Source organism: Bactrocera neohumeralis, unplaced genomic scaffold (assembly GCF_024586455.1).
Source record: "Bactrocera neohumeralis isolate Rockhampton unplaced genomic scaffold, APGP_CSIRO_Bneo_wtdbg2-racon-allhic-juicebox.fasta_v2 cluster10, whole genome shotgun sequence".
Lineage (NCBI taxonomy): Eukaryota > Metazoa > Arthropoda > Insecta > Diptera > Tephritidae > Bactrocera > Bactrocera neohumeralis.
The window spans coordinates 1,104,715-1,126,543 of NW_026089623.1; the positions used below are offsets into that span (position 1 = coordinate 1,104,715).

The 21,829-nt window shown below is 41.1% G+C and overlaps 1 protein-coding gene across 1 annotated transcript; it reads right to left on the minus strand.

Moving 5' to 3' along the window:
• Positions 1-15,186: 15,186 nt before the first annotated feature.
• Positions 15,187-16,000, minus strand: LOC126765035 (uncharacterized). The gene is made up of 3 exons (XM_050482619.1): positions 15,715-16,000; positions 15,482-15,681; positions 15,187-15,405 (listed from the first exon to the last, which is right to left on the minus strand). Exons 1-3 carry the CDS (start codon positions 15,998-16,000, stop codon positions 15,187-15,189), a joined length of 705 nt encoding a protein of 234 aa, XP_050338576.1.
• Between the last annotated feature and the right edge of the window lie 5,829 nt (positions 16,001-21,829).

Genomic DNA, 21,829 nt, shown 5'->3' on the forward strand with positions numbered 1-21,829 from the left:
GAAGTATACAATGTCTTCGTGATCTGAACCGACATCAGCCAGAAAAGCCTGGAACTGTCTGTGGTTAAGCGTATAAAATTAACTGTATGCACTACTTTATCCATCACGTATTTCAGGCCTATACAACTGGGATGCCCAAAGACTATAAGAGATGGCGGGCCGGATGAAGGGCCTATGCGGGCCGGATGGTGGCCCGGGGGCCGTATGTTGGACAGGCCTGCCTTATACCTTTAGAATTAATCATTTTATCATTGGAAGCTTTCGAAAAAGGCCCAAAAATAATAATACCGCTCGGAGTGCACACCTCAAACTTTAAACGCATTTTTCTCAAACACACACTTTTTTTAAACTGGCGGACATGATTCCAGTCGAACTACTCAACCGATTTACTTAATTTGTTCTTAATGTTCACAAAACGCTTGGCTATCGTCCCTACTAGATTCATATTTTTTTATAATTTATTGACAATGTTATGACAAAATTTATGTAAAAACAAGTAAGGAAGGGCTAAGTTCGGGTGTCACCGAACATTTTATACTCTCGCATGGTAAAGTGATAATCGAGATTTCATAATACATCATTTACATATTTTTCAAATACCGTATTTTTGTAAAGTTTTATTCCGCTATCATCATTGGTTCCTAATGTTTATACTCGTATTATACAGAGAAGGCTTCAGATGGAATTCAAAATAGCTTTATATTGGAAGAAGGCGTGGTTGCGAACCGATTTCACCCATATTTCGTACATGTCATCAGGGTGTTAAGAAAATATTATATACCGAATTTCATTGAAATCGGTCTAGTAGTTCCTGAGATATGGTTTTTGGTCCATAAGTGGGCGGCGCCACGCCCATTTTCAATTTAAAAAAAAAACCTGAGTGCAGCTTCCTTCTGCCACTTCTTCCGTTAAATTTAGTGTTTCTGACGTTTTTTGTTAGTCGGTTAACGCACTTTTAGTGATTTTGAACATAACCTTTGTATGGGAGGTGGGCGTGGTTATTATCCGATTTCTTCCATTTTTGAACTGTATATGGAAATACCTGAAGAAAACGACTGTGTAGACTTTGGTTGACATAGCTATAGTAGTTTCCGAGATATGTACAAAAAATGTACAACTTTTCCAAAACAATTACGTCCAAATATGCCCCTCCCTAATGCGATCCTTTGTGCCAAATTTCATTTTAATATCTTTATTTATGGCTTAGTTATGACACTTTATAGGTTTTCGGTTTCCGCCATTTTGTGGGCGTGGCAGTTGGCCGATTTTGCCCATCTTCGAACTTAACCTTCTTATGGAGCCAAGGAATACGTGTACCAAGTTTCATCATGATATCTCAATTTTTACTCAAGTTACAGCTTGCACGGACGGACGGACAGACGGACGGACGGACAGACAGACATCCGGATTTCGACTCTACTCGTTGCCCTGATCACTTTGGTATATATAACCCTGTATCTGACTCTTTTAGTTTTAGGACTTACAAACAACCGTTATGTGAACAAAACTATAATACTCTCGTTAGCAACATTGTTGCGAGAGTGTAAAAACCTGGGGGAAAATTAAAAAAAAAAACGTTAATTACTTTTTTATTTATCAACATTTTTTCATGATTCTAGTAGGGTCGATAACCATTAATGTACTTTTTACGAATAAGAATTTTTGTGTTTCAGATTATCCAAACATTAGAAATCGTGTCCGCCAGTGAAAAAACGGATCTTATTTACCCAGCCATTTCTCCGACATATGTCATCGAAAAATTTCAAAAAAAAATTGTTTATACACTCCACGATATACCTCATGATATGTGAAAAAGTTCTATTGTAGAATAAAAATTTCTATGAAAACAATGTCAGAAAAACAGGCCAGATTACTCTACTGACAACATAGATATATTTTTATTCGCACATGTATTAAATACATACATACCCCTCCTAGTTGGGAACTGCGGCGGTGTAAGATGGTTTCAAACGGTCGATAGAAATATTGACTGCTTTATCGTTAATGTCGACGGTGCAATATTTTTGATAGCGATGAATAACCTTTTTTAAGGAGGTGATAATGATGGTCGTACCTAAAAGTCGCGAATGAAAATCCGGTCGCTCGTTTTTAAATCTGTGTGCTGAAATTACTTTTAAGTGGTATGCCAAGACGTGTTGACCGGACGTAGGTCGTGCATTATTTTTCGCAACTGAGTAACAACTTTAGTCTCATTAACTAGTACAGGACAGTCGATGAAGAATTCCGATGGCAAGCGTAGCGTCGTCCCAAAACTAGTTGGAAGTTTAATACATATCTGTGATAGCCTTGAAACGATCTTCATGGTTGTATACCGTCTTGGGTGATAAGATGCCCAAGGAATTCGAGTTTCGATACTCCGAGTATCGACTTCGGGATGTTTATAGTCAAATTGTGATCTCGCAATCGTTGAAATACGTTTTGAAGGTTTTTACGGTGCTCCTCCGTCGAGGTAGAAGCTATGCAGATGTCATACAGATAGACGAAAGTATTATCTACGACGCGACTACTCACTGGTGGCCCTTTAAAAAACGTCTGTGCGGCGTTGCGTAATGCAAAAGTCATGTGAGTGAACTTGTACAGTTCGAAAGGGGTTGTAAAGGCCGTGAAGTCGTGGAGAAACGGAATTGGGTACCTGTCCGGTACACTGACAGTGTTCAAGACACGGTAATCACCACTCGGTATCCAAGAACCATCTGCATTCCGTACCATATCCAGAGGGCTCGCCCAGTCGCTACTAAACGGCCGACATATGCCAAGTTTCATTTAGAGTTCGAACTCAGCACGTGCTGCAGCAAGCTTTTCAGGTGATAACCGCCTTGATCTGATAATAAAATAAATAAACTGTAGATTTTATTGAAACTTTTTGAGGAGGTTGTCGAGTTATTTCCGAAAATTTTAACAAAATATCCGAAAATGGCATATTTACGTTGATGGTTGAAATTTTTGGTGTTTTAATTGACGTTATCGAGTACATTGTGGGGCGGTCAAGTAGTGGCTGTCGGTTGAAATATGGTAGTAGATCGAAAAATGTTAAGAAGTCTGCATCTAAAATCACCTGAGAAACGTCGGCATTTACGAACTTCCACATGAGCTCTCTAAAAGTTGAGGGTTAATTTAAGTATGACTTCACCAAACACTTGAATTGGTGAACCTTTAGCGAACAATTTGGTATCCGATTTAGATGCTTCGGCCAAAGTTGAACACTTCGATATAGTCGACACCTCTGCACCGGAGTCGATAAGGAAACTAATTTTTGCAGTAAATATGTGAAAGCGTTTGTTTGTAATTTTTTTAGAACGTTTGTCTGTTTCTGAAAAACAGTTGGCTGAGCAGGCCTATTGTCCGTGGTCGCCTATTACTTGGTCGAGTCGTTGTTTGAGCGCTGCTATTTCGGCTCTCAGATCTTGGTCGGTAAATTGTTGTACCGTGCACAACTCGCTGCAGTCTCCTTGGCTTTCAGTAAAATTTTCCTTCCGCACTATGGTGCGCAGTTCCATTAACTTTGAAGGAGGAACGCTTGCCAAAACGATATTAAATTTTGTTATGTCAGCCATGATACCCGCTGCACCGAACCAAAAGATTAAAGAGTAAAAATATGCCTCAATATTATCCTCTCCCATCCGGGGCAACGGCAGTCGTGGTACAAAATGCCGTGTTGTAGCATTTTCTAAGGTGTTCCCTCCTTCAGAAACCAATTGCCTTTCATCGAGACTCATGATAAAAAATTAGGAAAATTAATAATTATAAAAGTAAAAATTTGGGGGTCACCAATGTAGAGCATACGTGTAGGCACGTCCTTATACGACGAGTTTCCAAGAAGAAAAATAAAGATCTTCGTATTTTATTTGACATAAAAGGAAAATAAAATCATACACAGCAAAATGTCAAAGTAGCAGGTTGAGCTACAATGCTTAATGAAGTTATAACGAAAAAGAAAGATTAATTGGCACAATTCCGATTTCTTTGGCGCCGCGATTTGAAAGTACCGTTGGAAAGAGGAAGTCCTCCTGATTAAAAAATATATAGGGTTATAGGTACCGCAAACGCTTAGTTCACGAGATATTCGACCTTAAAGTTCAAAAATTCGCAAAATTCGGACATTTCAAGAAGCTATTTTACCACATTAAACACACTTTACTCACATTTTTCACTTCAAATTAATTAATTTAAACTATAAACTTTTAAATAAATCCACATTTTACACTTTTAACAGTTTTTTTATCGAAGAAATCTTTATTTTAAAAATTACATTTTACACTCGTAGTCAACATCATGTGTGTGCTAAAAATTATGACGAAATGGAGCGCTGCCATGTGATAATAAGGAAATTCGCTGAAATTCCTTTTTTCCCAAAAATTCCTCTATCCATTCATATGGATATGTTCTTTATTTAATTTGATAAACATATAAGTAATATTATATAATAATATTATATATTAATATTATATACAGATCCTGGAGGATGGAGTCATGTGTAGAAGTTCACGCAAGTGAGGAAAGTTCTCTGACCGCCATTCACTTGGGAATGGCCAGAAACGATTCTTTTACACATGGCTCAAGCAGCTCACTACTTCCGGTCTTTGACCAAGTATCCTCTGGGTAGCCTAAGAACATCCGTTCGAAGGCGAGCTAAAGTGAGAAGGCGAAACATTCCCTACAAGGGTTGTGCGCTGGGTTTGGGACCCGCCACGTAAAAAAAACTCCCCCAGTGAAGAGCTATAACCAGCCTCGGATGAGAGACCCCCCTTTTGATGACTACCATGGCAAACGAAATAAGGACTACGAATTGAGGGCATGCACCTGGAATGTCCGGTCCCTTAATTGGGAAGGTGCCGCTGCCCAGCTGGTTGATGTCCTCGTAAAAACAAAGGCTGACATCACCGCCGTCCAAGAAATGCGATGGACGGGACAAGGGCAGAGACGAGTAGGAACTTGTGACATTTACTACAGTGGCCATATAAAGGAGCGCAAGTTTGGTGTAGGATTCGTGGTGGGAGAGAGACTCCGTCGCCGAATACTATCATTCACTGCGATGAATGAACGTCTAGCCACAATCCGCATCAAAGCGAGGTTCTTCAACATATCGCTGATCTGCGCCCACGCCCCGACGGAAGAGAAGGACGATGTGACCAAAGATGCCTTTTATGAGTGCTTGGAGCGCACTTATGAAGGCTGCCCCCGCCACGATGTCAAAATCGTGCTTGGCGACTTTAACGCCAGGGTGGGCAAAGAAGGTGTCTTTGGCACTACGGTCGGTAAATTCGGCCTCCACGACGAAACATCCCCTAATGGGTTGAGACTGATTGACTTCGCCGGGGCCCGAAATATGGTTATCTGTAGTACTAGATTCCAGCATAAGAAGATTCATCAAGCTACCTGGCTGTCTCCGGATCGAAAAACTACCAACCAGATCGATCATGTTGTGATAGACGGAATACACGTCTCCAGTGTTTTAGATGTGCGTGCGCTCCGAGGTCCTAACATCGACTCGGACCACTATCTTGTTGCAGCTAAGATTCGCACCCGCCTCTGTGCAGCAAAAAACGCGCGCCACCAAACACAAGGAAGGTTCGACGTCGAGAAGCTGCAATCACAACAGACAGCCGAACGATTTTCTACTCGGCTTGCACTCCTGCTCTCTGAGCGCACTCGTCAACAACTCGGTGTAAGGGAACTGTGGGACGGAATTTCAAACTCCTTACGTGCAGCTGCAACCGAAACCATTGGAAAGGAAAGTGCAAAAGAACAGCTGGTACGACGAGGAGTGCCGTGTCGCAGCGGAGAGAAAACAGGCTGCCTACCTCGCAACGTTACGATCGACCACTACACGTGCGGGATGGGATAGATACCGAGAGTTGAAGAGGGAAGCGAGACGCATTTGTAGACAGAAGAAGAAAGAGGCTGAAATGCGTGAGTACGAAGAGCTTGATAAGCTGGCCGACAGGGGTAATGCTCGAAAATTCTACGAAAAAATGCGGCGGCTTACGGAAGGTTTCAAGACCGGAGCGTATTCCTGTAGAACCCCAAAGGTGATCTAGTCACTGATGCCCAGAGCATACTTAAATTATGGAGGGAACACTTCTCCAGCCTGCTGAATGGCAGTGAACGCACAACACCAGGAGAAGGAGAACCCGATTCCCCAATCGATGACGATGGAGCAGACGTTCCATTACCCGACCATGAAGAAGTTAGAATAGCAATTGCCCGCCTGAAAAACAACAAAGCGGCAGGGGCCGACGGATTGCCGGCCGAGCTATTCAAACACGGCGGCGAAGAACTGATAAGGTGCATGCATCAGCTTCTTTGTAAAATATGGTCGGACGGAAGCATGCCCAACGATTGGAATTTAAGTGTGCTATGCCCAATCCATAAAAAAGGAGACCCCACAATCTGCGCCAACTACCGTGGGATCAGCCTCTTCAACATCGCGTATAAGGTTCTGTCGAGCGTATTGTGTGAAAGATTAAAGCCCACCGTCAACAAACTGATTGGACCTTATCAGTGTGGCTTTATACCTGGCAAATCAACAACCGACCAGATATTCACCATACGCCAAATCTTGGAAAATACCCGTGAAAGGGGAATCGACCCACACCACCTCCTCGTCGATTTCAAAGCTGCTGTCGACAGCACGAAAAGGAGCTGCCTTTATGCCGCGATGTCTGAATTTGGTATCCCCGCAAAACTAATACGGCTGTGTAAACTGACGTTGAGCAACACGAAGAGCTCCGTCAGGATCGGGAAGGACCTCTCCGAGCCGTTCGATACCAAACGAGGTTTCAGACAAGGCGACTCCCTATCTTGCGACTTTTTCAACCTGCTGCTGGAGAAAATAGTTCGATCTGCAGAACTAAATAGAGAAGGTACAATCTTCTATAAGAGTGTACAGCTGCTGGCGTATGCCGATGATACTGATATCATGGGTCTGGCAGTGAACGAGGGCAAGACGAAATATCTCCTGTCATCAAACAAACAGTCGTCGCATTCGCGACTTGGCTCTCACGTCACTGTTGACAGTCATAACTTTGAAGTCGTAGATAATTTCGTCTATCATGGAACCAGTGTAAACACCACCAACAACGTCAGCCTAGAAATCCAGCGCAGGATAACTCTTGCCAACAGGTGCTACTTCGGACTGAGTAGGCAATTGAGAAGCAAAGTCCTCTCTCGACAAACAAAAACCAAACTCTATAAGTCACTCATAATTCCCGTCCTGCTGTCTGGTGCAGAGTCTTGGACGATGTCAACAACGGATGAGTCGACGTTGCGAGTTTTCGAGAGAAAAGTTCTACGAAAGAACTGTGCGCGTTAGCCACGGCGAATACCGTATTCGATGGAACGATGAGCTGTACGAGATATACGACGACATCGACATAGTTCAGCGAATTAAAAGACAGCGGCTACGCTGGCTAGGTCATGTTGTCCGGATGGACGAAAACACTCCAGCTCTGAAAATATTCGACGCAGTACCCGCCGGGGGAAGCAGAGGAGGAGGAAGACCTCCACTCCGTTGGAAGGACCAAGTGGAGAAGGACCTGGCTTCTACGCCAATTAAGAAGAAGAATATTATATACATACAGTGGCGGCCATAACATATGCAACTAATACATTATTTTAGAAAAAGTATATTTATCTCACTATTAAACTTTGCCGACTGTTGATTGAACATGAAATTATTATAATTTGGTGTTTTTACTCTTAATTAACGTTTTCAAACCAAAAAATTTCATTCATAAGGAAATAATAAAAATTCCATTTCGATTTCACCTCTAAAATTACGTGGACAAAACATATGCAACTTTTTGGAAACAAGGGTAAAAAGTAAGATTTACTAGTATTTTGTTGCAAATCCATTGTTTTTTATTACTTCGGCACACTTTCTCGGCATTGAGGCAATTAAATTATCTATGGTTTTTATCGGAATCGATTGCCAAACTTCTTGGAGTGTATTAAAAAGTTCATCGCCATTTTGAGGTTATTACTGTGTATTCGCCTGTTATCCAGCTTCCACAAGTTATCAATGGGGTTGAGATCTGTGGTCTGTGGTGGCCATTCCATAACACATCAACGCTTTTTGCTTCAAACCAAGACTTGACATATTTGGCCGTATGCTTTGGGTCATTGTCTTGTTGGAAGACCCAACTCAATGGCATTTCCCACGCAGCATAGGGCAACATGACAATATGACACTCTCCAAAATATATTTGTAGTCGTATTTCTATTAATCTTATATAATGGGCCAACTCGATTACCAGAAAAGCAGCAACACATCGTTACATGGCCTGCACCATGCTTAACTGTTTTCTTACGATAACGAGGATCATATCTTTTATTTACTAGATTTCGCACATAAGACGTTCTATCATCTATTAAGTAAAAATTTGACTTATCACTGAATAGAACTGTTTTCCATTTACTAATTGGCCTTATATCTTGTCAAATGTGAAAGTTTTCCATACAAGAACTTGTTTCCGATCGTTCAGTTTGTATGGCAGCTATATGTTATAGTGGCCCGATATCGGCCGTTCCGACAAATGAGCAGCTTCTTGAAGAGAAAATGACGTTTGCAAAATTTCAAAACGATATCTTAAAAACTGAGAGACTAGTTCGTATATATACAGACAGACGGACAGACGGACAGACAGACGGACATGGCTAAATCGACTCAGCTCGACATACTGATCATTTATATATATACGTTATAGGGTCTCCGACGATTCCTTCTGGGTGTTACAAACTTCGTGACAAACTTAATATCCCCTTTTCAGGGTATAAAAACGATTGAAAGACGCATGTCGTTCGTGATCGTACCATCGTAAAGGAGGCTCGTACAACAATATAATTACTTAATTTATTTTTATAGCATTTGAAATCAGAACTGAATTGGAAGTAGCAGCAGCAGCTATATCATCAGAAGCAGCAAATATCAATTGTTAAGTAAGTATGTGAAAAAAGTGTGTGAACTTTGAAATTGGACTGCGCAGTCCAATATAATACCAAAAAAAAAATATGTACATACATATGTATTTTATGCGTTTAAGGCGGCCTGCACAATCCAATATAATATGTGAAAGCAAATGTTTGTTTTATATTTTAAATGATCAAATAATATTTATCTTTTCTTTCAGATGTTATTATTATTTTTATTTAATTATTCTTTCTTTTCAGATTTTATCACTACTTTTATTTAATTAATCTTTGCTTTCAGAGTAAATTCTATTTGTTTTTAATATATTTTATTTTTTCAGATAATATTAGTCTTTTTTTTATTACAAATTTAATGTAATTATTATTTATTTTCAGGTATTAATATGCACCTGGACTTCCAGTTCCTTAATTGGGAAGGTACCGCTGCCCAGCTGGTTGATGTCCTCGTGAAAATAAAAGCTGACATCACCGCCGTCCAAGAAATGCGATGTACGGGACAAGGTCTTTGTGGCATTTACTACAGTGGCTATATAAAGACCGCAAGTTCGGTGTGAGATTCGTGGTGGGAGAGAGGCTCCGTCGCCGATTACTGTCATTCAATCCGGTGAATGGACGTCTAGCCACAATGTCAAAATCGTGCTTGGCGACTTTAACACCAGGGTGGGCAAAGAAGGTATCTTTGGCGCAACAGTCGGTAAATTCAGCTTCCACGAGGAAATATCCCCAAATGGGTTGAGGCTGATCGACTTCGCCGGTTCCTGAAATATGGTTATCTGTAGTACTAGATTCCAGCTTAAGAAAATACATCAAGCTACCTGGTTGTCTCCGGATTGAAAAGCCACCAACCAGATCGATCATGTTGAGAAAGACGGAATACACGTCTCCAGTGTTCTAAATGTGCGTACGCTCAGAGGTCCTAACGTCGACTCGGACCACTATCTTGTTGCAGACACTTTTCGCCCCCACCTCTGTGTAGCAAAATACGCACGTCAACAAACACAAGGAAGGTTCGACGTCGAGAAGTTGTAATTACAACAGAAAACCGAACAATTCTCTACTCCTTCCACCGCATCCACTCGTGCTCTCTGAGAGCACTCATTAACAACTCGGTATAGAGGAACGGCATTTCAAACTCCTAACGTTCTTCTGCAAACGTTGGTTTTCGTAGAATGCAAAAGAAGAGCTGGCACGATGAGTGATACCGGGACTTAAAAAAAAACAACAAATGGTTTTTTCGGCAAAATCAATTTATTTTATTCAAAATAGTCTCTTTCTGCTTCAATACAACTTTTTGCATGGTTCAAAAGCATGTCGAACGAGTGTTAGCTCGTTGACCGATATGGTCGCCAGTATGCGGTGCAAGGCTTTTGAATGGCCTCTACGTCTGCATAACACTTTCCTTTCATGGGCAAATGCATTTTTCCGAAAAGGAAGAAGTCGCACGGTGTCATATCAGGTGAACGGGGAGTGGTTAATGGTTAAAATATGATTTTTGGTCAAATAATCGGTCACAAGAATGTTGGATTCTGAGCAATTTTTGGTCGTCAGTCAATTTGTACGGAACCAACCGTTTTGATTGGCCCACATGTTGGTCGTCATTTATGTCCTCACAACCTCTGTGAAAACGTTGAAACCGCTTGTGCACTCAGCTACGGGATAGGCAATCATCACCATAAACTTGTTTCATCAATTGAAACGTTTCGGTAAAATTTTTACCAATTTTAAAACAAAATTTAATGCTGGCTCTTTGTTCGAAGCTCATTTTCGCACCGATAACACAAACATACTGACACTTAAAACGCAATAACTTCACTTCCATTCGATGGAATGATGAGCTGTATGAGATACATAGTTTAGTGAATTAAAAGACAGCGGCTACGCTGGCTGGGTCATGTCGTCCGAATGGACGAAAAAACTTCAGCTCTGAAAGTATTCGACGCAGTACCCGCCGGGAGAAGCAGAGAAAGAAGAAGACCTCCACTTCGTTAGAGAGACCAGGTGGAGAAGGACATGGTTCTGGTTGGAATCTGCAATTGGCGCCACCTTGCGAAAAGAAGAAACGACTAGCTACAGCTCTCGCATGTGTTGCATGTGTATCTGTAGCACATGCAAATTATAATTAGCTCTGCGCTACTACCGCTCCCAATTTTTTGCTACCGCTACACCAGAGCATAGCGCGGCACTTCATTTTTGGATATTGCTACAGCTATAGTTTTTTACCTAACAAAACTCTGAGCAGAGCAGGGCACATACTTTTACATTGATATGCAATGGCTCTGCTATGGCTCCCCACAAAGTGAGAGCGGTAGCTATAGCATAGCCATAATTATAGAAATTTTGCTGCTACGGAGTAGTAAATGAAAACCCTCGATATAGCATCTACGCATATTGAATTCATTTGTTACAAAAAATGGGATTACTAAGGAACCGCTTAACCGATTTTATGCAAACTTCGCATAAACCATAGTGAAAACAAAGCCTAAAGATTTGGTTTAGTTAGGTGAAGTTATAAAATTACAACGAAAAGTCGCATTACTGTTTATATTATATACATACATATATTTGAAGCAACTTGTGTTAGTTTACAAAAAAATGGGTCATAAAGCACTTCGTATGTTAATAACACATTGCTTTTTGACCGGTGAAAAGAGATTTGCTAAGTTGGAAAGAGGCGAAATGAGCACCGAGGACAATGACGATCTATAGAGACGAAAGCTCTGTGCAATGTGGGTGCCTCGCAAGTTTATAATCTAACAAAAACAACGAACTGTTGTTTTAATTTGCATATACTTCATCGTTTCCGTTTAAATATTGCTTGCTAGAGAGCTCCGATAATACACTCGTCCGATCGCTGCTAAATTCAAGGTGCTAAAGGGAGAACCTCGGCCTCCGACGCGCCTTTTATGTTTATTATAATTATTTGCCGCACAAAATCCTCTAAAATAAATTAATGTGAAATGGTACGTGGACACGCGTCCAGTTTTTGGAAAAAACATTGTGCCACAAAAGAGACAAAAGTCTAATTTCCACTAAAAACAAGCATGCTTAGTTCAATTGACGACCGGCGTCCGTTATCTATGTTGTTATTCGCATTGTCTTTCTTTATTAGTACAGCTTCTTTTCCTTTCGAAATAAACATAAGCAAATAACAAGCAAGGAAGGGCTAAGTTCGGATGTCACCGAACATTTTCTACTCTCGCATGATAAAGTGATAATCGAGATTTAATTATCCGTCATTTACATATTGTTCAAATACCGTATTTGTATAAAGTTTTATTCCGCTATCGTCATTGGTTCCTAATGTATACACTCGTATTATACAGAAAAGGCATCAGATGGAATTCAAAATAGCGGTATATTCGAAGAAGGCGTGGTTGTGAACCGATTTCACCCATATTTCGTACATATCATCAGGGTGTTAAGAAAATATTATATACCGAATTTCATTGAAATCGGTAGAGTAGTTCCTGAGATATGGTTTTTGGTCCATAAGTGGGCGACGTCACGCCCATTTTAAATTAAAAAAAAAATGCCTGGGTGCAGCTTCCTTCTGCCATTTCTTCCGTAAAATTTAGTGTTTCTGACGTTTTTTGTTAGTCGGTTAACGCACTTTTAGTGATTTTCAACATAACCTTTGTATGGGAGGTGAGCGTGGTTATCATCCGATTTCTTCCATTTTTGAACTGTATATGGAATTGCCTGAAGGAAACGACTCTATAGAGTTTGGTTAACATAGCTATAGTAGTTTCCGAGATATGTACAAAAAACTTAGTAGGGGGCGGGGCCACGCCTACTTTTCCAAAAAAAATACGTCCAAATATGCCTCTCCCTAATGCGATCCTTTGTGCTAAATTTCACTTTAATATCTTTATTGTGTTATGAAACTTTATAGGTTTTCGGTTTTCGCCATTTTGTGGGCGTGGCAGTGGGCCGATTTTGCCCATCTTCGAACTTAACCTTCTTATGGAGCCAAGAAATACGTGTACCAAGTTTCAAAATGATATCTCAATTTTTACTCAAGTTACAGCTTGCACGGGCGGACAGACGAACAGACGGACGGACGGACAGACAGACATCCGGATTTCAACTCTACTCGTCACCCTGATCACTTTGGTATATATAACCCTATATCTGACTCTTTTAGTTTTAGGACTAACAAACAACCGTTATGTGAACAAAACTATAATACTCTCCTTAGCAACTTTGTTGCGAGAGTATAAAAAGACCACTACTAGAGGTGGGTTTTGCCAATTCATTTTTCGAGTAACGGCTCCTTGTATTCCAAATCATTAGCGAAACTACTAATTATCAGTAAAGTGTCCTGGAGGCAATCAAGTAATTGCATCAAACCCTTTAAGTGTATTGGTGTCGAAATTTATAAGGCACAGTACTCAAACGCAACTATCGACGATTTAAAAAAAGTAAATATTTCGCGTGCCGGATTTTGGCGGGAGAAGCAACGTTTGGCTGAATGTAGTAGAAGTGGTGCTGGAGCTGACGATTCGACTGAATGAAATTTATTCTACTTCGAACATTTGCAATTTTTAAACGTTGTGGAGGCACCAAGGACATCAAAAAGTACTACAGCTGGACGACTACATAACTGTGTCCGCAAGAAAGTGTGTATTTTATATTTGACAGATGTCGCTTGAAGTCTGTCGTTTTCTATGTATTCAGCACATAATGCGTGAAATCGTTAGTAGGTTTAGCGAACTGGCAATCGCTTGACACAAGCTGTACTGAAGCGAAAAACCAGTAACATATGTACATATGTATTTACAAACATTCATAAGGAAATAACAAGTGCCGCACAGATCTTCCCGCAACTTCATATTTTTATTTTCATGTCAAAGAGGCTTGGAATAATAGCGAATATATTAAAAAATTCGATTTGCATCTTCTCATTGTTTTACGTTCTATGCTGCCGTCCTTAAACAAAAGCAGCAGCTACATCTTCATGTCCATAGATTTTGACAGCGCATTAAGAATTTATGTCATTTATTATTTTGTACTAATTTTTGAATTTAAGTGAAAATTTAACGAAAAGATGCCGTTTTATTTAGAGATGCCGCATCGGTGTTAGCGCTAAGCCGTAAAAACGTGTTGCTCAACTTTGTTATTTAGATATGCCAGTAGTTGCTTTTACTATAAAATATTGTTATATCCTGAACAGGGTATATTAAGTTTGCCACGAAGTTTGTATCATCCAGAAGGAAGCGTCGGAGACCCTATAAAGTATATACATATTTAAATGATCAGTATGTTCAGCTGAGTCGATTTATCCGCCCGTCTGTCTGTCTGTCCCCCTGTCTGTCTGTCCCCCTGTCTGTATAAATATGAACTCGTTCCTCAGTTTTTAAGATATCGTTTTGAAATTTTGCAAACGTCATTTTCTCTTCAAGAAGCTGCTCGTTTGTAGGAACTTCCAATGTCGAACCACTATAACATATAGCTGCCATATAAACTGAACGATCGGAATCAAATTTTTGTATGGAAAACTTTCACATTTGACAAGATATATTCACGAAATTTGGTATGAGTTATTGATCATAGAAATAATGTAGTATTGCAAGAAATTGTTCAGATTGGCTTACTACAGCATATAGCTGCCATACAAACCGAACGATCGGAATCAAGGGCTTGTATGGAAAACTTTCGCATTTGACGTAGTATCTTCAAGAAATTTGATATGGATTACTGCTTAAGGTAATAATATAATCTCCGAAAAAATTTATCAGATCGGATTACGATAGCATATAGATTTCATACAAACTAAACGATCGAAGTCAAATGCTTGCATTGGAGACTTTTTCAGTTAACGAGATATAATCTGCAAATTCATCGTGGTTTATTCTCTAAGGTAACGAGGAAATTTTGCAGGTGGGATAACAAAACCTGCCGTACAAACTGAAAAATCAAAATTAAGTTCTTATGTGACAAGAAATGTTCATGAAATTTAGCATGGATTATTGCCCGATATATCGCTTTAATCTTCAAAAGAATTGTGACTGCCATACAAATGGACCAATCAAAATCAAGTCCTATTATGAGCAACTAATTTTCTCCGAAATGTAATATAGTTTGTAGGTGTAACGGAACTAATTAATATTCCACATTATTTTTATATTGTAATCAGAATTAACCATTCTACAAATAATATATTCTAAATAAATCGGATAGTCACGACACATGATACATATGCACATACTTATATATATGTCTATAGTTTACATACCTTTATCGATTGTTTGAACATAAGTATATGACGGATGCATACGTTTTACGACTAGCATCGTAAAAGCCGTATAAATGCACCAAAGAGCCCACTAGTATACCTAACCAACGAGGAATACGAAGTCGAGCAATATCTTGTAAACTGTCGCGGAATATCACCCATGAATTGAGTAGCTCTGGTGGAAGCTCGGCATCCCATGGCAGACCAGCCTTCCACAAGTCCTGTATGAATAATTTCGCCACCACGACTAGGGGTGCCAATAACCCAGATGGATAATTTTGCCACTTCACTCAAAACCTTTCGCTTGGTGTGCATTGAAGTGTCGTCAAGTAAGCCTACCTTGAAGAAGAGCTCGTCGCTCACTGGATCCCAGTAAAGACCCAATACCTTTGTTGTTGAGTTGTTCAACTCCAGTTCTGATGCAGAAACACTTGTACCGGTTATCGCAGATAATACATGTGTACAATTGGAATTCCATTTTCCCAATATTAATTGTCCTTGTTTCAAAATAGTCGCTACATCTTGAGCACGGGTAATAGCAAATTCATCGCTGTTGACGCTATCCAAATACTCATCAACGTAGAAATTATAAAGTATGCTATGACGCGCTGCGGCAGCCCGGCTTGGGTCATAGATGACTTCATAATTGTCAATCGCACATTGGCGCAGTGCGCGTATTGCGTTGAATGGGCTACAAGCCATTCCATAAATTACCGTCTTCAATTCGTACACTTGAAGAGGTTCATTTGGCGATTCACGCCATAGTATTCGTTGCCATTTACGATGTCGTCTGTCTAACAGTATTTGTCGGAACATCTTCTGTATGTCTGCAGTGATGGCTACCTTGCATTTGCGAAAACGGTGAAGGATGTCGACAATATTGGCATAGGAGAAGTGGCAACAAGAGGGCGTCCCAATGCCTTACCGGAAGACCCATAACGCTTAAAGCTCGCATCACATTTTGGACGGTGTCAATTAGTCGAACCAAGCCCTTCTGGGTTTCGGTGGGTTGGTTGGGCAAATTCAGAATACGCTGCACGTGGAATTCCACTAACAAACGTGGATTATCAAACCGCCGTTTCATCTCCTGCCACATGTCCTCATAGCGGCCTGTATGAAGTCCAGCGACCAATGGTACGCTATCTGCATTGACATGTTTGCGTAACTTACTTAATTTGTAACTGGAATCCAGATCCTTACGATTGTGAACTAGCGCCTCGAACAAATCTTTACAAGGCAGCCAATTCGCTGGATCACCATTAAAAACAGGAATCTTAATTGGATCTAATCGCATGTCCAATTGATTCGCCACACTATTACCACCTTCACCAGCGCCACATATACGACGTAGTCGAATACATATTTGTGTATACAGCAACTCCGTAGCAGCCAAGAAGTCGTCATGTGTGGTCAATTCGCTTGATTGTGCCGAAGACACCAGGTCCGTATGAGACTCCATAAACCTTTCAAAATGTTTGTCCAACTGTGCGCGAATCACATCGCACTCAATACTGTCCAGATCGTAATTAGCTGCTTCAGTCATTTTGCCAATGCGCACAATTGCGGCATGCGAACCAGGGTCGAATAAGTTCCTCACAGGAGGTACCAAAAAGATGTACAAAAGTTGTCCTAAAATTCCGCCAATTGAAAAGCTCGTAGATTGGTACACCAGTCTGTCACGAAATAGGCCGCTTCTTTATTGAATACCTCCTTAAATATACATTTGGTTAACGGATTGTAGCATCACGCCACATGATACATATGCACATCCTTATATGTATGTCTATAGTTTACATATTGTAAACTTACATTTAAATTCACTAAGTTAGAGTGAAACTACTAGTCTACGAATACAAGGCTAAAAGGAGGACACAATCATATTGATCATTCGGCATTCAGCAATCAGCTGACTGGTATTGGTTTGTGTCCTTACTAATTATGCGCAGGACTGCATTCTAAAGAACTTAAATCTTGAACAAAGGTAAAATACCAAATATCTGCCTCTGAGAGGTATTGGAGTTTCCTGATATTCTGGAACGTGTCTGGAGAAAAGGCTAATATCCCCGAGAATCCCATTTATGCGCATCATATCCTTAGGATATGAACGACAATGTGCTATTCGTGGAGCAGTAGTAAATATCCCGATTCCTGTTGTAGAGACAGTCACCATGCTGCCACGAAGATTTGACAACAACCATATTATTCAAGTGCACCTAAAACGTCGCTTGGAATATCAGCTTATGATGGAGACAGTGTGATCAGCAAAAATATTACAGGCACTGAATTATCTTTTGGGTACAGAGCTCTACGTCAAGCATAACATTCAAATGCAGCAGTTTCCTCTGTGCTATTTATTGCGGATCCTGCAGATGAGGCAGCAGTAAGAGACCTGCTTAATGCCCCTCAGGAAAATGTACAGGAAATGGAAGAGGAATTAAATCCAGGTGGCCAGGAAACTTTGGTGGACAATGAATCCAATGAACCCATTGAAAGAAGATCGATTGAACAGGTTGCAATGGCACCAGGGCAAGGTAGATGCCCAAGGGACGTTACAACCGACGATGATGCTCAAAAGTTGTCGTATCCAACAATTTACTGCGGAAAGAAGGGGACATCCACGACAACTTATAGCAAAATTGCACGATCTGAAATACGACGCTATGATCGACGTTACGTGCGTGTGCAAAACCGTAGGCATTCCTTAAATGCCTACTTCAGTTTTGTCGAGCCAACAAAAGCAACTCCTGGCAAAAACAAATGTAACGGCGATGATGAGTCATCGCATCGAACAGATGAAAGAGAGACTAAGCAAGCGCAGTCAGCAGAAGCAGCAGTAAACAGCAATCGGGCAACAACAAATCCACTGACAGCAGCCACTATGCAGCCAGCAAGCACCCGGACAGCGAAGGAAAATAAAATGCAAGGTGAGAATGTACAAAGCAAAAAAAAGCCATCAGTTCAGACTGGTATTGATCGCTACATTAATGTAAAAAGGAAATTGAGTCCTATTAAAACAGCGGCCAATACCAACAAATTTCAAGCAAACACGCCAAACACCAAAAAGCCAGAAATTCTTAATGGCAACAGATTTACCTTATTAAGCAAAGGGCCTAACGACGAAGCAAAGGGTACCACCACGGTCATGAATGCCAAACCCCCTCCAGTCTATTTGCGTGAGCGTAGCTCAAATGCGCTTGTTTCAAAAATGAGCAATATAATAGGCACAAACAATTTCCACATTGTGCCTTTGAAAAAAGGTACATAGATGAAACAAAAATTCAAACATACACTGGAAATAGTTTCATGGAAATTGTAAAATTCCTATCAAATCATAACAAGAATTACTACTCTTACCAACTGAAGAGCTCAAAAGGCCTAGTTGTTGTCATAAAAGGTATAGAGTCTTCGGTAGACTCTAACGATGTTAGAGAAGCACTAGAAGAAGGTGGTTTTAGCATTAAATCAGTAGTAAATATTTTTAACAAGAACAAAGTCCCACAACCAATGTTCAAAGTAGAATTGATGCCAGATTCCAACAAATTAAAGAAAAATGAAATACACCCGATTTACAATTTAAAATATCTTCTCCATTGCAGAATCACCGTTGAGGAACCACACAAGAGAAATGGTCCAGTACAATGTACAAACTGCCAAGAGTATGGACACACGAAAGCATATTGCACTCTACGAAATGTATGTGTAGTATGTGGTGATCTACATCCAACTTCAAAATGTACTCTTAAAAAAGAGGATTTAAATAAAAAATGCAGCAATTGTGGAGGAAATCACACTGCTAACTACAGAGGTTGCTCTGTATACAAAGATTTAAAATCGAAGTTGTCACAGGGCATCCAAGCACGTCGTAACCAAATGATGAATATTCCATCTAATAAAAATATTAAAATCCCCGTCCAAATTTCAAAACCAGTAAATCTTAAGGACAATGCTACACAAGGGAGTTATGCAAACGTGGTGAAAGGCAATACTACACAAATGCAATTGCCCCAAAACCAACCAAATGGAAGCGTTGGAACTATGATTTTAAACCTCACCCAATGTATGACACAATTTATGGCTTCAATGCAAAATATGATTCAAGAGGTAATCAAATCACAAAACCAAATGTTGCAAACTTTTTTAAGTAAAAAATCAGTGTATTGAACATTTGTTTATGGAATGCTAACGGTGTTAACCAACATAAATTGGAACTCATTAGATTTCTGGATGAAAAAAGTATCGATGTAATGCTATTGTCAGAAACTCATCTTACGAACAAAAACAATTTATTTATACCGGAATTTAGACTCTATGTTACAAACCACCCAGATGGAAAGGCACATGGAGGAACAGCAGTGTTGGTTAGAAAACGGTTAAATCACCACACATCAGAATCTTATGCCACCGCGCAATTACAAGCTACAACAATAACTATTAAAAATCGCTGCGGAGACGATCTGACGGCCATATACTGCCCACCTCGGTTTAAAATTACAGACATCCAATTCAAAGTCTTTTTTGGAACACTAGGCCATAGATTTATAGCAGGTGGAGATTACAATGCAAAGCACACGTATTGGGGCTCACGGCTAATTAATCCGAAAGGACGACAGCTGTATCACACTATTATAAATAGGCACAATAACCTTGACATAATATCTCCTGGTAAGCCGACATATTGGCCTAGTGATCGTAAAAAAATACCAGATTTAATTGATTTTGCTGTAACCAAAAATATAGATAAATCGCTTATAACAGCTGATACAAGTACTGAGGATGGAGTCATGTGTAGAAGTGGAGGATGGAGTCATTTGTAGAAGTTCACGCAAGTGAGGAAAGTTTTCTGATCGCCATTCACTTGGGAGTGGCCAGAAACGATTCTTTTACACATGGCTCAAGCAGCTCACTACTTCCGGTCTTTGACCAAGTATCCTCTGGGTAGCCTAAGAACATCCGTTCGAAGGCGAGTTAAAGTGAGAAGGCGAAACATTCCCTACAAGGGTTGTGCGCTGGGTTTGGGACCCGCCACGTAAAAAAAACACCCCCAGTGAAGAGCTATAACCAGCCTCGGATGAGAGACCCCCCTTTTGATGACTACCATGGCAAACGAAATAAGGACTACGAATTGAGGGCATGCACCTGGAATGTCCGGTCCCTTAATTGGGAAGGTGCCGCTGCCCAGCTGGTTGATGTCCTCGTAAAAACAAAGGCTGACATCACCGCCGTCCAAGAAATGCGATGGACGGGACAAGGGCAGAGACGAGTAGGTCCTTGTGACATTTACTACAGTGGCCATATAAAGGAGCGCAAGTTTGGTGTAGGATTCGTGGTGGGAGAGAGACTCCGTCGCCGAGTACTATCATTCACTGCGGTGAATGAACGAACGAGGTTCTTCAACATATCGCTGATTTGCGCCCACGCCCCGACGGAAGAGAAGGACGATGTGACCAAAGATGCCTTTTATGAGTGCTTGGAGCGCACTTATGAAGGCTGCCCCCGCCACGATGTCAAAATCGTGCTTGGCGACTTTAACGCCAGGGTGGGTAAAGAAGGTGTCTTTGGCACTACGGTCGGTAAATTCGGCCTCCACGACGAAACATCCCCTAATAGGTCGAGGCTGATTGACTTCGCCGGGGCCCGAAATATGGTTATCTGTAGTACTAGATTCCAGCATAAGAAGATTCATCAAGCTACCTGGCTGTCTCCGGATCGAAAAACTACCAACCAGATCGATCATGTTGTGATAGACGGAAGACACGTCTCCAGTGTTTTAGATGTGCGTGCGCTCCGAGGTCCTAACATCGACTCGGACCACTATCTTGTTGCAGCTAAGATTCGCACCCGCCTCTGTGCAGCAAAAACGCGCGCCACCAAACACAAGGAAGGTTCGACGTCGAGAAGCTGCAATCACAACAGACAGCCGAACGATTTTCTACTCGGCTTGCACTCCTGCTCTCTGAGAGCACTCGTCAACAACTCGGTATAAGGGAACTGTGGGACGGCATTTCAAACTCCTAACGTACAGCTGCAACCGAAACCATTGGTTTTCGGAAAGTGCAAAAGAACAGCTGGTACGACGAGGAGTGCCGTGTCGCAGCGGAGAGAAAACAGGCTGCCTACCTCGCAACGTTACGATCGACCACTACACGTGCGGGATGGGATAGATACCGAGAGTTGAAGAGGGAAGCGAGACGCATTTGTAGACAGAAGAAGAAAGAGGCTGAAATGCGTGAGTACGAAGAGCTTGATAAGCTGGCCGACAGGGGTAATGCTCGAAAATTCTACGAAAAAATGCAGCGGCTTATGGAAGGTTTCAAGACCGAAGCGTATTCCTGTAGAACCCCCAAAGGTGATCTAGTCACTGATGCCCAGAGCATACTTAAATTATGGAGGGAACACTTCTCCAGCCTGCTGAATGGCAGTGAACGCACAACACCAGGAGAAGGAGAACCCGATTCCCCAATCGATGACGATGGAGCAGACGTTCCATTACCCGACCATGAAGAAGTAAGAATAGCAATTGCCCGCCTGAAGAACAACAAAGCGGCAGGGCCGACGGATTGCCGGCCGAGCTATTCAAACACGGCGGCGAAGAACTGATAAGGTGCATGCATCAGCTTCTTTGTAAAATATGGTCGGACGAAAGCA

Bases quoted from the DNA above. Each gene is read 5' to 3' on its own strand.
- LOC126765035 (XM_050482619.1), bottom strand. From the start codon at position 16,000: ATGTTCCGACAAATACTGTTAGACAGACGACATCGTAAATGGCAACGA. The intron at 15,682-15,714 runs GTGCTCAAGATG...TTTTGAAACAAG, and splicing joins CGATGAATTTGCTATTACCC to GACAATTAATATTGGGAAAA. The intron at 15,406-15,481 runs GTTTTGAGTGAA...TTATTCATACAG, and splicing joins CAATGCACACCAAGCGAAAG to GACTTGTGGAAGGCTGGTCT.